Raw genomic sequence first — 16,610 nt, forward strand, 5'->3', positions numbered from 1 at the left:
TATTTTCAGATGATATATGTATTTATATATATATCTCGGTTTTCTCATCGTCGTCATCGCCGTCAATTTTTGACTTCGTCGTTAGAGAATTTTGTACAGCCAACTTCTTCCCCGGTAAAACAAATAGGGAATAGAAAAAACGATTGAAACTTTCGCTTACTTGCAAATGTTGGAATTTCAAAAATTCTGAAAAGTGAAAAAAAAAAAAAAACAGCTCACGTTCATGTTTCTTTACTGCATCGGTGAGCAAGTTGACAAAAAAAAAAAAATCAAAATCAAATGAAGAAAAAACCAAAACCGTTTAGTTCTTGCACAAATCCTACATGCGAATATTTATTTCTGTTTTTTTTTTTTTCGTAAACTTACATCTTTGTCTTACCCACAATAATAAATATATATATGTTATATGCATACACACACACATATATATATATATTGATATATATATATTTTTGTCTCTTTTATATATATGCATAAAATCGTAGATATATATCTTTATTCCTCATTTTTATTTTACTTTTCGTAAACTTAGAGTAGATTTTTGTTGTGTGTATTTTGTTTGAATTATTTCGAGCTTATAGCCAAGAATTCTTACTTTTTAAACCACACGATACCATTTCTTTTTGTTCGCCCCTCTCTCGTCTGCCCTTCGATCCTTCTCGGTTTGGAGGAAAATTATTTCGGAACGACGAAATACGAAAGAAACGGCAGAAAATTAAAGTGAAGAAACGCATATGTAATTGTTTAACGACGATGACGAGGATAATAACATCATTGTCGACTTATGATTATGCCATGGAGGTACTTACATTATTTTCTTTTTAACGTAATAACATATAGTATACATATATATATATAAATTAAAATGGGTAAAAAAAAAATCGACTTTGTTTTTCTTTGGATCCGACACAGAAAAACTAGTTCCCAGGCATCATTAGAAAATACTCACGAAAAATGAGCTCTCGATATTAAGGGGAAGATCGATCATCATTATCACGGTTTTCTATTTTTATTTCATTCTCATATAAAAATGACCATATTTTATTTTTAATCGATTGTTAAGCGATACATATTTTTGTAGGAAATTGAACGCTCTACAAAAATGCCTGTTACACTTTTTTCATTGAACTAACCATTTATACAGGATATTTGGGGTTAAAGGTAGAAGAATTTATTGAGAAAAAAAAATGTTATTAGTTTGGTTACTTACTGAAAAATAATTATTGTCAAATCAATCGATTAAAGATGAAATATGCTCATTGTTGTGAGACTGAAATGAAAATAGAAAACCGTGATAAGGAGGATCTTCCCCTTAATATTAAGAGCTCATTTTTGGTGAATATTTTCTAGTGATGGGAACTAGTTTTCCTGTGTTGCATCCGAATAAAAGCAAAGTCGATTTTTTTGACCCACCCTAACATGCATATGTATATGTATACGAATGAATGAACAATATATAATAAAGCGCTTTTAGGCATGATGGTTAATACAGCACCAGCCGCCAACGCGATCTCGAATTGCCTATGATTTTATTTCATTTGAAAAAAATGATAGGAGAAAACGATTAAAACTTATAATTATTATCATATTTTTGTCTTGTTTCGTCGCTGTAAACATTTTTTTTTCGCATTATAATTTCGTATTCACATCGATGAGATAAACGGTTCGAAGTTATGTTCAATTGATGCTTCTATTTCGATGTATATAAAATCGGCAATTGAAAAATGAATCGAATAATATTATTAATAAAACGAATAAACGAACAATAGAAATTTCTGGTTTTATCATTTTTTGAATATATATATTTCACGCATAATTGTGATTTTTATTGCGGATTTAATAAAACGTATGGTCAATAACGTTTATCCACCCTGCGACGTGTGTTCGGTTTCGGTAAAAATCGATGTGGAAAACATGATTCAACGGTTCAACCAATAAAACTTAAGTCTAATGAAAGGAAGAAAAAAAACACAATTTTTTTCTTTTCGTATCGAAAGAGACGAAAAAATGAACCAGTGCGTACAATTATTCAGTGTACGCAGTACAATGTGATTCGAACAAACGGTAAAAGAGCGCTCGTTTCGTACAGGTCGTTGCGCTCGCCGATATATATAGTATATACAATATATATTATTATTTATTTATATATTTTTCATCATTTCATTATATTGGGTGAGAAAGATTTGCTGAAAATCTTCTCTGATCACTCTCATGCTTAGTATAATGAGAATTAGCATCTACGTAATCGGCTACGATTCCTTAGGATATTATAAAATAAAAAATAAAAATATTTTAATTTCGTCGACAGAAACACGATTTTGGGGTTGGCGTCTTAAAACTTTCAGTCGCAATACAATCTTAAATTTACATACTGTTAAATTAGTACTTCTTTTTTATTCATTCACTTTCGTCACACGTCATTTTCGCCTAACAATTTAGCAAGAGAAAAATTGCCTTGGTGCATCAATGTTTTCCTTTTTTTCGTTTTTATTTTTTTCGTCAGAAAAATAAAAAATTATCTTCATTTCATGGGTTTAAAACGTGAACTCGATCATCGTTCCTTTGTTGAGCCGCGGTAATGCACGGAATATTGCGGAATACTAAACGATTAAAGTGTTTTTCTATATATTATTTTGAATTACGTGGTTTTTCTTCTCTAACAATTACGAGAGTGGATTTTGTTTTTTTTTTTTCCCCCCCAAGGGGTGTTCTGTATATTTTTTTTACTCTTGTTCTTTGGCTCAGATATCTTTCTTTCCGTGGGTTGTTCGTCATTGCGGATTTTCCTGAGCCTCGGCAATAATATGCTTGTCATTGTTCCACAAACTGTTGCCAGTTGATTAGAAATTCATCGTAACAATATTTTCTTTTTACAATTCATTTAGACAAATAGCGTTGGACATTCGTTGCGGACAAATTCAAAACAATTGTTATAACATTCATCTATTATTTCAGTCCTCTATTATTCATCGCTCTTGTTCGAGATTTTGGGAATTAATGTGGCATCGGTCCGAATAGTCTACGATTGCGCTCCAACTACGTTACAGCTACAATTTTCGTTATTGTTTCCTTTATTTTAATCATTTCTCCGGGGGTTTGGTGATAATGACGATGACGACGATATAATAATTATTACGTAAGAATTAATAATAATGTTATAGCATGGATAATAATAATCGCAATAATAATCAGAATGACAATAATAATAATAATGAGAATAATAACTATACTTTGTTTCGTAAGGTCGGTCTGTGCAGATCCCGGCGAGTCTTCAGTGTCAAGTTGTATCCCTTTATTAAAATCGTATCGTCCATTAATTTTCCACAATATTTTGTTTCATTTTTCAAGATTTTTATTACGCACAAAAAATGGTCATGGAGAAGAAGATCGATTTTTTCGATCGTTTTTATTCCTCAATCGTTTTTCTTCGTCCGCTACGATTCCAACGACTCTCCAGCACATCCGAGACCGGCCATACGCCTCAAAATTGCGTTTCCATTACATCGATATGAGATCGTTTTGGTATGATGTATCCCGGCTATATATAAATATACAAGATCTAAATATATAGATATATATATCCGCGACAATATCTTCTTTTTTCTTTAAATAATTTTTTTTCTTCCTCGATTTTCATTTCAGTTAATATATTTTCCTCTGTTTCTCTCTCTCTCTCTCTCTTTCTCTTTCTCGCCCATAGGACGGTATTGGTTTAATATGAATTTCATATTAGATCAATGTTTTTTTCTCAGTTTTTCGATTTTTTTAGCATTTTTCATCAGCGGACATCCACACACGCGCGTCAAAGAATTTCAAACGGGAAATCACGAAAGTACCGTTCGGAACTGCGATGACTCTTCGATGGATTCCACAGTTTTTTTTTATTTTGCGACACGCAAAAGCGAGGCGGATTTTTTTGTTTTTGTTTTTTTTTTTTTTTTCGTAATTTTGTATTTTCGCTTAAGAGTCAGGACAAAGTTTGACCTTACGAGACACACCCACGTACCGATGGGGAGAAAGAGAGTCAGGCGCTTTGGGATATTATAATTTTCAGGCTCCGTCATTTTTCAGCCTCTCGGACCTTTTTTGTCGCTGTCTCCCTCCTCCTTCTCCTCCCTCCCTCTTCTCTCTCTTTCTCTCTCTCTCTCTTTCGCGCTATCTCAATTTTTCGAATGATCGATCTAAGCTCGCGTATAAAAAGGGTAACCCGCGTTTTGGACGGTCATTGTTGTTGTTATTTATTTTTCATTTCGTCTCATCGTTTTTTTTCTTTTCAATACAAAAATTATTTACTACGAATAGACAATTTTTTATCAATAAAATTACGATCACTACTCGTTCAACGTCACAGATCGGATTTTTTATTCTCTACCATTACGTTACATTGAAAAATCTTGAAATAAAAAATCATTAGCTCGAGTAAAAAATGTCTTATTGACGGAAGGTGCTTATTATTCTGTATCTCCCATTGACGTTCATTTTTTTTATTTTTTTTATTTTTTTTTATCAACATTAAAAATATTCATTTCGATTATTCGCTAAAAAAAAGCAAATTCGTGGCGCAACTCAACAAATCGTTTTCGAGTCTTACATTGTTGATGTAAGATGCAAAGTCCGACAATTGGAAATTTTCATTTTGAACAATAAATATCATGCAAACAAGTATATTTAACGAAAACACGAGGTGCTTAATGTAAATGACAGAACATTGACAGAGACAGTGAGAGAACGAGGGAGAGAGAATAAAAAAAGAGAAAGGGAACGCAACGCTGAAGAAGGTGAGAGCAAGCGATCAGTCTTTTTTTCGTATTGCTGAATTATCAGAGAGACGGTAAAACTCAATCAAATCTATAATATTCATACGTTTATATATATATATATCTACGTAAGTATATATAAATAAATATATATATAGATATACATAGATATATATATATATGTGTGTATAAAAAGGGTGGTAATTGATTTAAATTTTTTCAGCCTTGCCAGTGTTTTGTATCCCTCAGGCGCGTGTTCGTTGCCACTTTCTGGATTAACTCTCTCATTTAGCTATAAACCCGATAACATCCGGCTTTTAACTTAATTTATATATATATATATATATATATTTGTATATATAGGAATTATTTACTTAACAATATAATTATATTTATCTTTTTTGTATTTACAATTATTCTATGGAGCGCGCGTGATACGTCGTCATGAATCATCGAATCCGCTCGCGATCGAATCAAATCGATCGATCGATCTTTCGATCGTTCATCTTGTTTTTTTTTTTTTTCTTAAATTCTCCTTTTCATTTCTCTTTACTTCTCTATACGCTTAGCCAGCAGACGGGACGAGTCGCCTCGTTGCGCGCTCGCGCGTCATTTAACGAAGATCATAGTTTTATTTAATCTTTTTTTCGCATTTTAATTTTTTTTTCTTATTATTTGTCTGGCAGTATTGAATATTGGTGTATACGAAACAATTTATGTTTTTCTCTTTTTTTATTTTTTTGTAATAACTCGATAAGCCCCTCGAGATTCAAAATCTTATTCGTGCGCTTTTCTCGTAACGTTGTGTTTTTTTTTCACGTGTATGCGAACGTGATTTTGTTGGCGAGAATGTTACGCGCGCGCGCGGGCGCGCGTGTATGTGTGTGTGATTTCCTTAACGCGCTCGTTTTTTCCACTTCTTTTCGCGGAAGGGGGCTTATACGCGAGTAATCAAAAATATCACAATTACTTCCAGCTTTGCAATGTCACTTTCTTTAAGCTTTCCCTTTCTTTTCATGCATGTGCTCCGGTTTCATCTCCAATCGATAACGAAAGCAAGACTCCTTCTTCGCTTAACTTTGACCTTGGCCTTATCGACCTCTTATCTCGTGTGTCTTCTTTTTATTTTCATCCTTCCTTCCCTTCTTCTCCTCGCACTTCTGGTTTTTTATTCTCAATCGATATTCAACAGAGACACGCGGACTCGCAAGCAGTAGCAAAACTCTTTGGACGCTACTCTTTTCACGATTTCGATCTACATTGATCCAGATGCAAAATCAAAATTTCTCTCGAACTTGGTTTCTTTATTGCCTCACTCAGTACTTGGCATCGAAATATTTCACGATCGCTCGTTTCAAGGATCAACGCCATTTTGCGTATGACCGAAAGCTCACCGGAAGTCGTTCAAAGATTATTTTTATGTATTAATTTTTATATGAGCTCTCTCGCTCTTTCTGTCCAAAAAGATTCACGTCTCAAAAGGCCGATCGTGATTCTCGACTTCCAGTCATTTTTCAAATTCGTCATGAGATTACTCATCGAACGCGACATTCTTTAGCGTCTCAATCGAAATCCACTTTCGATCATAACATCCCAATTGAAAGAACAATGATCGAATAAAATAACAAACAAATGAATCTCAATAATTAGCACGCTGAGCGTGCGAGTCATGAGCTCTCTCTACCGAAACCTCCTTCCGCAGTGTTGCTTCTTTCTTCTTTTCTCGTTTTAAAGTTTTTCCTTCTCTTCCATTATTTTTGTTCTCGTGTTTTTTTAGTGAATTTAAAACAAGTAAGTTTATTATCGTTTGTCTCTCATTGTTCCTGAGGGAGGAAGAAGATTTGATTCGCGATTCTCCGTCAAAGGGAGCTTTGGCCATCCGTCATGGGATTTCCTTTTTTTCCTTTTGTTTCATTTTTTTTTGTCACGGATTTCTCAGTCACCTCGGCCGAGTGTTTGCGGGCGCTTTCGTACGCAACGGTGCGCTCTTTTCTTCGTATCAGTATTCTACGAATTGTTGCCGCACTGGGAGATCGTTGAGCTTCACGGAGAGTGCGGCTTGTAGAATGGATTGACAGTCGGTAGAGAGATTGTCAAGTTCGTTGGACGACGCTTCATCAAACGGATCAAAAGAAGCTATACATACGTATAAATACACACTATCATTTATGCGTAATAACAATTTTTATCCGTTTTTTTTTTTAAATCGAGCCTCTCAAGACTTTTATTTCTCTTTATATTATTATTGCGCGATCGTCCATTCGAATGCACAAGCAGCACGAAATGTGAACTTTCTCCGTTGGCAATTCGGCAGTGTTTCAGGTTCATATTTCGCTGCTTCATTCATTTCTTTTTACTCGCTGTTTCTCCTTTTTATTTCTCAATCTGTTGTTGCTCCATCGTCAATTATCGTCGTATTTGTTGATTAGGGCCTGTGTAACATTTTCGATAAAAACAGGTTTCATTCGTCTTTAATCCTCCTCTCTAGATTTCATTTCGAGGTCTTTTCGCCAACTCTTACATTTCTATTGTTAATGTTGCCGATTGTTTCGTAGTCATATATTATTTTCGGTTATTTTTATCTTGTTATTATCTGTTTTGCATTTAACCTGTTGGTGTTGTTTCTGTTGTTGTTGTAATTGTTGTTATATTAATTTTCTTCTTTTTATTTAAAGTGGAAAACTCTGAAGTCGGCTCGGCGAGAAATTCCGCCCGCGATGACGACGGGGCGGACACTTTTCCTATTCCCCAAAACGAGTGCATGCTTTTTTCCACTTGCACTGGGTGCACCAAAGATCGCGGTTCGTCATACCGTAAATTTTACGACATTTCTTCGTGTCACTGCGAATTTTTCGTGACGATGTCATTTTCCCAGTGGAAACGGTCAAAAGACGAACATTCTGCTGACACACTTGGAGTGGCCTTGGCGAAAGCTTTATGTGCTTCACCGCACCGTTGTTTCCCTTTTGTTGCTGATGATGCTGCTGCTGCTGCTGCTGTTGTTGCTGCTGCTGCTGTTGCATCTGCAGACTCAAGTGTGACTCATTTTCTTCTTTTTGATCATGGTGTTGTTGCTGTAGGTTCTGTTGTTCTTGATTATCCGGCAATCGGTCCTGATCGTCTTGTCGATCTTCCTCTACGTGTTGCTGGGCAAATTGAGACTCCTGTTGCCAAGCAAATGAATTTTTCCAATTAACATCGATGTCAAGTAAGTCACAGTATGCTTTTATGAGCAATTATTCAACGGTGGAGCAAACGCTCAAAATTAGTGGAAAAAATACAAATAATTCATTGTTTTTTTTTTTTTTTTTTTTTCAATTGAAATTTTTAACCATAAAGTGATGAATAAAAAATACAGAAAATGATGAAATCACACGTTTATCTGAGGCCAAAAGAAACCTTTGAATTTTGAATATTGAATAATTGTCCTCACCGACGAGGGTGAAACTCCGAATGTGAAAATGGTGTTGGAACCGTTCCTTATGACACCACCGGAAACGGTGACATTTGGTGCATTCGGATTATTATTGGTGCAGCCATTGATGTTATTATTCACGTTGCTCATCATTGCAACCGGTGCGGCCTCGAGACGTAGGAGTTTCTGATATTCAGGATCCTCGTGGGGTGGTCGTGCCATATCGCGGTGCGACATCGTCGGCGGTGAGCTCACGTGATCGAGCGTCAACTCGTCGTAATAAAATTCCTCATCTTTTATTTTAGCCTTCATGTCTCTGGGTTTCCTGGGGTAACATTGAAAGTTGTTGCAATAAATTAAAATCGATATTGAACGAAACTATCGAGAAATAAATTTGATGACAAAGTAAAACGTTTTTTTTAGAGATATGAAAGATCGTAAAAATGATGAAAGAAATAAAAATGTTCATCAGAACGACTGTTTTTTGACGAATCATCCGAAACGTACCTTAAATGTACTTGACGAACATGATCTTCGATAAGGTGGCAGGTGGCTTTGATTTTTCCACATCCGCGCCAATTGCATTTGAAAAGTTTTTTGCGATTGGTCTGTAACAATGAAGAAAAAAAACACTCTTTGTAGTCAAGTTAATATACAAAGGGGGGGAAGAGGAATAATTGGGATTAATCTGGACGAAGATATAATTTAGCAGTTGGATTAAGGTAACTCCTGTACTGCATGCTAGTCAAATGAATGCTAAATTTTCAAAACGCTTTTAGACCAAGTTTAACGTACCGATTAAATGTATTGTTAGTGGATTTATATTACAGCATATCTTATTAAGATGCAAAAATATTAAAAACCCTGGTTTTGCAAGACCATCAACTGATAAATGCAAATTTCCACGCTGACACATTTTCACTGGTATTTTTTAAATAATTATCTGCGTTTTTTCATCGATTTTATTGCAACAAGTCTCATTTTGTTGGTCAACTGGTCCTCTATGAATCCACCATGTAGTTGTTTTTTTAACTTGATCGTTTCAAGTTGAATTTGAATGAAAAGAATGAATTTTGAAAAAAATCTACGTGGTGAATTCGTAGAGGATCAGTTGAGGAACAAAATGAGACTTGATGCAATAAAATCGGTTGAAAAATACCTGTGAAAATGTGTCATCATGGAAATTTGCATCCATCAAGTTGATAGTTTTGCAAAACTATATCATTTTAAATATCTTTTAACCTCAATAAAATATGCTTGAATACATATCTACTAACAATAAGTTTAATCGGTACGTTAAACTTGGTCTAAAAGCGTTTTGAAAATTTAGCACTCATTTGACTAGCATGCAGTACAGGAGTTGCCTTAAATCTAAAACGAGAGTGTTCGGTCGGTGCAATGTTGGTTCGAGCGGTAGTTTTGAATAACGCGTTACGTATTATAAATCATGGTGGATTATTCAGAGTTGCCAGGGAAGTGTGGATGAAACTATACGGGGTGTCGAGAGGAAAAAAAGGGCATCAACCGAGAGTACGAGAAACAGGAAGGCAAACGGCAAAGGGTTCGTTCAGCCTGGACGCCCGCGACTTCCGGTTTTCGCATCTTTCTCTCGCGACCCTTTCTCTCTCAAAGTGTTTCTCTCCACTCATAAAGTTGCATAATAATAGCGCCGGTGACGGATAAGCTTTGTACAGCCGAGCGCATGTTTCGAGTGTCCAACGAAAGAAAAAGGACGCCGGGCGTCGCGACGCGCGGGAACAAGAAAATCGATGAGGGTTGGCGCGCGCGCTCGAACCGCGTGCATTGTACTTCCATAGCGTCCCGCAGCGAGCGCGCGCGCGCGCGCGCCTCAACCACGCTTCTTTGTTTACATCCCGGAGAAGCGGATTGTGAAGCTACGGGAAGCGCTTGTGTGTGTCGACGGGAAAGAGAGAAAGAGGCAGTTGCAACAGAGCTTGCACGTGGTATTGATCGGACAACGATGTAATCGCGTTGACTCTTCTGTTTCTCTCCTCCGGTTCTTTGTTTATACGAGCTCTCGCGGGTCTTGCGGTCACGACGAACCTACCGGAGAACACGATTGGCCTCGATACCCATGAAAACAACAAACTAAACGATCCTCCAACGATTCATTATGAGAACATCTCCGCTTCTATAGCTTTTTTTGTGCCCTCTTTTCGCACACATTCATACTTTCGTTCTTCTAATTCGTGAACCTCTCCTGCGGTGGACCATGGACCATTCTTTACGTTACCAAGGGAATAAGATGCGGGTACCCTCCTACCATTCTGCCCAATTTAATGAACCCCCTCGTGCACTGCTCCCCTCATCGAAAGATTTATTCTGTCTCCTTATTCCACGCACCACGATTCCTCAAATGCGAAGCGTTACGTCGCGCTGCTTTCCGGCACAGACGAGACGCACTTGGAAAAACAATGGAAATTCAAATGGCCAAATATAATTAAATATTTCTCGAGATTCCATTGCGTTCACGGGGGTCGGACATTCCGGTGGCATTCTCAATCACAGATTTTATTAACCCTTTCAGTAACAGTGAAAGAATTACCCTATACAAAGAATTACGCAAAAGCTCTAATATCGAACCTTTTCCACTGAAAAGGAGTATCGAGGGATTTTTATGGTAACTGATCACGAATATTGAGTCAAATTTAAAAACATTTTTATTGGTGGATCCAATATCGCGGACGTGAAATTCCAAATACTTATTAATTGTTCTAAAGCTTTGTGTACTTGTGGGCTTTCAAGGTTGCTGATCACGAATCCGGCATTCGATTTTCAAAATTTTAAATAGCCCATCCAATATAGCAGACATGAAAGTCCAAAAAAAAAACACAACAAACAAAAGTACATTTTTTCATCCACTGTCTTGGATCCGGCTTATTGAATTTAGGAATTATAAAATTCTAGCTTCAGATTCATTACCAGGACCCCTAAGAACCCTCAAGTAACCAGTTTCGTATTGGCCTATCGGAGTTTGTTAATTTTTTTCAATTTTCCGTCCCCGCCATCTTGAATTTGTCATGTTGGATTTTATAAATAATACAGTTCCGATTAAAATATTTCAAGTGACTAAATTCAGATCGAAATATCGAGTAGAAATAAAATATATAAAACTCGACGTCCACCACCATATTGGATCGACCATTTTGAATTTTCAAAATCCAATGCCGGATTCGTAATCGACGAGTATACCTTTGAAAATTCCAGAATTTTTGCGAATATTCCATTCCACTTTCGGATTCATTCGATTCTAAAATTTTCCAAATCACTCCTTCGACAATGTATTGAAAGCCATTCGAATGTGTCCAAAAATGTATGAGAGTATTTGGAAGACTAAATTCTCCCAAAAGCTAATTACAAAAGCCCCTCGTCGTTGCGCCTCTTTCTCCGTCGAGACGCAACGGAACTATTTGTCTCGACAGGGGATGAAAATAGATCTCGGTCCGTTTCTTCCACACGCGGTGCGATGACGCGAATATACGCGGGCGAAGAAGCGATGACGTAGCAGCAGGAGAGGGTGGTGACGACATTAAATTCTCTGTGCGTAGGTGGAGACCTACGTTAAATGCTTTTAACGTAGGTGGAGATGAAAAAGCAAGAGACGAGCAATTGATATATCGGAGCTCTTTTTATTGACCCGAAGGGATGACGAGATAAAAGAATGTGTAATAACGAGGTCAATCGTGTGTCCGATCGACGGAAGATCCCCTCTCGTGTCGAGCCGAAGCGCTGAGCTCGTGTTTTGAGAAACTGCGTGAAGGTTATAGCGTCATTCCCAGAGATTCGAACATTATCGTACATTTATAAAAGCCTGGCTATAAGTACATGCGTGCGTGTGTCTGTGTGGTTCGTGTGTACAGTTTATAATACCGGATGACCGCGGCCTCTCTGCAACTCTCCTTCTCCTCGTTGAGCAATGACTAACGAGCTGCGCGTCGTTGCACCAAACAATGCTCTCGCACAACGGAAGGGAATTCCTGCGCCTTTATAATAAATATATGTGTACATCGACGCAATACATTTATATTTACATTTATTGTCTCTGCGTTGACTCTCCGACTGTTCGTTATGAGTGACACACATGCACACGGAGCCCAAGAGACATAAACGAAAACGCATAAAACGATCAATGCGACTTTGATGATCATTGTTTCTACGAGCGATCGTAGCCGAAGATATCGAATAGCTCTTCTCATGATGCTCCAAAGTCGAACCGGTGTTCACGAAGCGGAAAGCAATAAATAAATCCCAACGTTTTGCCTCTTTTTTCCCCATGACAGGCTGGTTAACTCAAGGATTTCTAGGGGATTTTGCACATTCATCAAAATGAAAAAACTTAAAGAAGACTGAGATTATTAGATTTGGAAGTATGTAAAGCAATTTCGATAGTGTTAGGCGTTCTCAAGTGGACGCTGCTCTAACATGCAATTCGTAGGCTTTCCTGGCAAATGCTGTGACAAATTTTATTGCCGTTTGGATTCGTCGATAGATAAATCGGGTAAAGAATAAACTTCGGGAATATCTTCCCCGAAGAAGGAGAAATAATTGCTATTGACGATGTTAGTTATTGTATCAAAAGCTAATGAAATTACCGCAATGCATCATGGGGATGTCGCAATAAAGTAGAAGCCACTGCGTCAGTTAGTAAATGATTGTTTCGTGTGAGAAAAATAGGCAAAGGGGGGGGAGAGAGGCGATTAGAATTGACGTGAATTATGGAAACGCCCAACACCCTCGTTCCGGGTGGAACGCGGGGCTTTCCGAGTATACGGAAAAGCCCGCAACGAGAGGAACCTAGTGTGACATCATTTCTGAGGTGAACACGCGGAGGAGCAGAAAATACGATGATAGGAGGAGCAAAGGCGAGGGTAAAAGAGCGAGGAACGAGGCAAGAAAGAAGATAGAGAAGAAAGTCCTTTTCTCGCTTCTACGTATATGTAAGACGTAGTGAAACGAACAGCAGCGCAACTTCGAGGCAAGCATTGCCGAGGTCACAGACCTTCCATCCATGCCGGCCGGCCGGTCGCTCGCTCGCTCGCTCGTTCGCTCTCCAAGCTTTTGCTCCCGGCTGACTTTTTTTCCTCTTTCTCTCTGGGGTTTCTCTTTCCTTAGGTTTTACCACAGAGTGCGTAAAACTATCGGGTTCGAGCCTATGAAACAGGTAAAAATAACAACTTCCTTCTTCGTCCTGCTCATTCTTATTTTTCCTTTGTATGGTAAAGAAGAAAAAAACGTTTGTTTCGTTGAAATAACCGTAACATTACCGAGAAGTAATTGCCCCAAAAAACGGTTAATTTGACAAGAACGAATTACGGACAATTTGCACACAAAAAAGACACACGAAGGTCGGATAAGTTGAGCGTTTACCGGTAGCGAATAACCAATCGATGAAGTTTATTACTCGCGATAATTATGGATTACTAATGTCGCAGCCATTCCGATGATTCTTAATAATAAAGAGTTGTCCTCTTAGCTCGGGGTGCACGCGTTCCTGCCTCGGAGGCAGCGCAGTGAGGGCACGAGTGAGCGAAATACGTGCATGATGCTAAATAAGAAATGAAGAAAGAAAATAACGATGATGAGGAAAACGTGGGCGCCATCCAAATTTAGAAATTTAACCGGCACTCAAATATTCTCTCCCGCGTGTCTTATATATCTCGTTTTCGGTCATAAACAGCCTACTGCGGGAGGTTTATGGTAAAAATTAAAACTAAAAACAAAAAGGGAAAAGAGCTAAGAAAAAAGCGCGTTCGACTGAACTGAACTGCGCGTCGCGGTAAATGACTCCCGCGGACCTTTTTTTTGCGCCATATGATATGAACGAGTTTGTTATACGGCGAGATTTACGCCGTGGCCATGCACAATTTAAGTAGTACCTTCGTCAAATCATTGGAACCCGAGAAAAAATAAGATTTTAGGAAATGAGAAAGAAGGAGGAGGGTCCGACGGAAATTCGTTGCACAAACGTCAAGTACCCAACGAACCGGGGGTCGTTGACCTTTCGATGTGATCCAGGGGTGGGGAGACCCAACGAGTGTCACAAAGGAGAAGAGCAGCGATGAAACGCACTCATACACAGTATATAGCAAAGGAAATGGAACGTGAAAACGAGTCGATATGACCGAGACCCCACATGCATCACGGCTACGAACTGTGTTGCAGTTACATCTAAAGATGTCCGAGGGTTCGACGAAAGGACGCAGAACAAGGGGAGAAGAAAGTGGCGGAGGTGCAATTACCTCTACCAGTGCAAGGGTGCGCAATTCAAACATCGAGACTAAAGGGATCCATGTGGCAGGGATCGCGGCGAAAATACGGAGATAATAAATAAGAAATATAATTTTTAAAAATATATATGTATTAAAATAGACGCGTATCAGTCCAAAATTGAATATTAATTCACTAAACGGCATCGTTGACAAATATTGCGTTCGGGTTTAACAAAGTTACGGAGATGATATAATTGGGATCTGATATGGAGGTGTGGCCTTAATATAATATGGCGCAGACGGGGGTGCAATCGCCCAGTTAAGGATGCGAGTGCGCGTCGTACCAGTCACTTGACATCACTTCCATGTTTTTTTAAAAGAGTTGGCCCAGTCATTAATATATAACACAATAATAGTAAAAAAGGGTCGTCTTAATTTTATAATTGTAAATAATGTTTAAGTTGAGTTCATTGCAGAACATATTTCATTCCGAGTCTTTCGCATGATTCGATAATACTACATTGCGAAAAGGCACCGTTTGACAATATATGACGAGTGACGTATAGACCTGCAAAATTTCAAGATTCTGTAACCATTTGTCGTTTTCAAATCCAACATTTCTAATTCAGATCCCCCTTTTTTAACGTACCATTGGATTCCCCGCGATTCAATCCATATTAATAATGGTTTTAATCTTATTTGAATTTGAATTTTGAATTATATTAAATTTTGAATTGAAGATGGTTGAAGTTATTGTGGCCATAAGCGACATGTTAAGGAAGTTGAGGCATTAGAATGAAAATAATGTCATCGCTTTTAAACCGATTGCATCTTATAAAGTGGAGTGTAAAAAAAAATCAATTAAATTTTCAGACAGTTTAGGAGCGTCGTTGCTGAGAAAAATCAATAGCAATTTGGGACAAATAACATGTAATCTTATGGAAGTCAAGGCACATATTCAGTGATATCTCCGTTAAAAATGATGCTAAAAATATGAAATTTTTTGGGCAACATGAGCAAGGCTTCCTGAATAATGTCAATTTTTTCAAATTTATTAGGAGATTTGCTGAGATTATATTAATAATAATCTGTTTCCCGTGCAGTTTTTTTCGTCTTTTTTTCCCCAACTTTTCTTTAAAGTGTATGCAACATTGCCAAACTGTAAACTGGCCTAACTTTTGAAAGGTACAGGTCATAACTTTTGGATTAAAAAAATGACTGTACAGCCTCAACTTTCTTAATTTCTGTACTTTTCGACTGTTAATATTTCAACCAAACAGTCTATAGCGATGGTGCAGATCGAAAGTACTCGTGGCGCCTCTAATGTCATAAATTGTAAGATTTTGGGCTAGCACTTTTAATACTTTGATTGAAATATAATCAATGATAAAAGATTCCCAAAAACTTTCACTCGGATTGTAAGACATAAAAAAATTAGAGGGCTATCTAAAAACAGCCCTCACGCTTGCGCATCCTCAAGTCCACGTGTAACATAGGCTCACCGTGTAAATATAGCATTAGTTATAAATATTTAAGATAAATAATGGTAGTTTTAACAATAAGTGATATTCGCCGATGGTCTGGTTTTCAACTCCTAATCATCGAAACTTCTTTTTTTATCTCATTCATATTTTTTTTCTTTTTTTTGGAATTTTTTACAAGGTGTAAACACACCTATACTTGTTTCATTTTTTGTTTAATTTCGCGCAAAAACATTAATGTTGATTGATATGTTTCGATGAGCGACGCACCTCGGTTATAGTTTGAAAATTCAACACCAGATATATCTCACAAGCTTTGCAAAATCTCAATACGAAGGGAGACGATGAAAAATAAATGAGAAGCAAAGTATCGAAATAAATAAATAATTTGACAGCCATAACTAAATACAGTAAAACCTTTTTCTCCTTCTTCTTTTCCTCTATGGCTATCTCCCTTCAATAATGTAGGGAATGTGCCACACGCGTTTTGAGGTTATACGTACTGTACATACCCAAAACCGCGCGTAACGACTGCGCGGCGTCGCCGGCGTGTTGTAAGACGGTGGTGGGGATAAACAACGCCCGCCGTCCCGCTATGGCCAAACGACATTAGGTGGGGACAAAGAATCAGGGAAATGGTAAAAAATAGAGGTTCTGCTGCTGCACTAGTATAAACGATAGACGATTGAAACTGTTTGGACGAGGTTTACGACGGATTAAATATAAC

At 37.6% G+C, this 16,610-nt stretch overlaps 1 protein-coding gene across 3 annotated transcripts in view; it reads right to left on the bottom strand.

The window, feature by feature from the left end:
* Positions 1–4,602: 4,602 nt before the first annotated feature.
* The window catches only part of LOC122411446 (Glucose transporter 4 enhancer factor), a 120,578-nt gene continuing 108,570 nt past the window's right edge, over positions 4,603–16,610 (bottom strand). For all 3 annotated transcript variants that reach the window (XM_043420217.1, XM_043420219.1, XM_043420218.1), the window contains exons 6-8: positions 8,680–8,780; positions 8,191–8,497; positions 4,603–7,921 (exon numbers count right to left, since the gene is read on the bottom strand). In XM_043420217.1, the coding sequence (XP_043276152.1) occupies positions 7,499–7,921; positions 8,191–8,497; positions 8,680–8,780 (831 nt within the window). In that variant the 3' untranslated portion in view covers positions 4,603–7,498. The remainder of the gene's footprint in view (positions 7,922–8,190; positions 8,498–8,679; positions 8,781–16,610) is intronic.

The sequence above is a fragment of the Venturia canescens genome, chromosome 5 (assembly GCF_019457755.1).
Source record: "Venturia canescens isolate UGA chromosome 5, ASM1945775v1, whole genome shotgun sequence".
NCBI lineage: Eukaryota > Metazoa > Arthropoda > Insecta > Hymenoptera > Ichneumonidae > Venturia > Venturia canescens.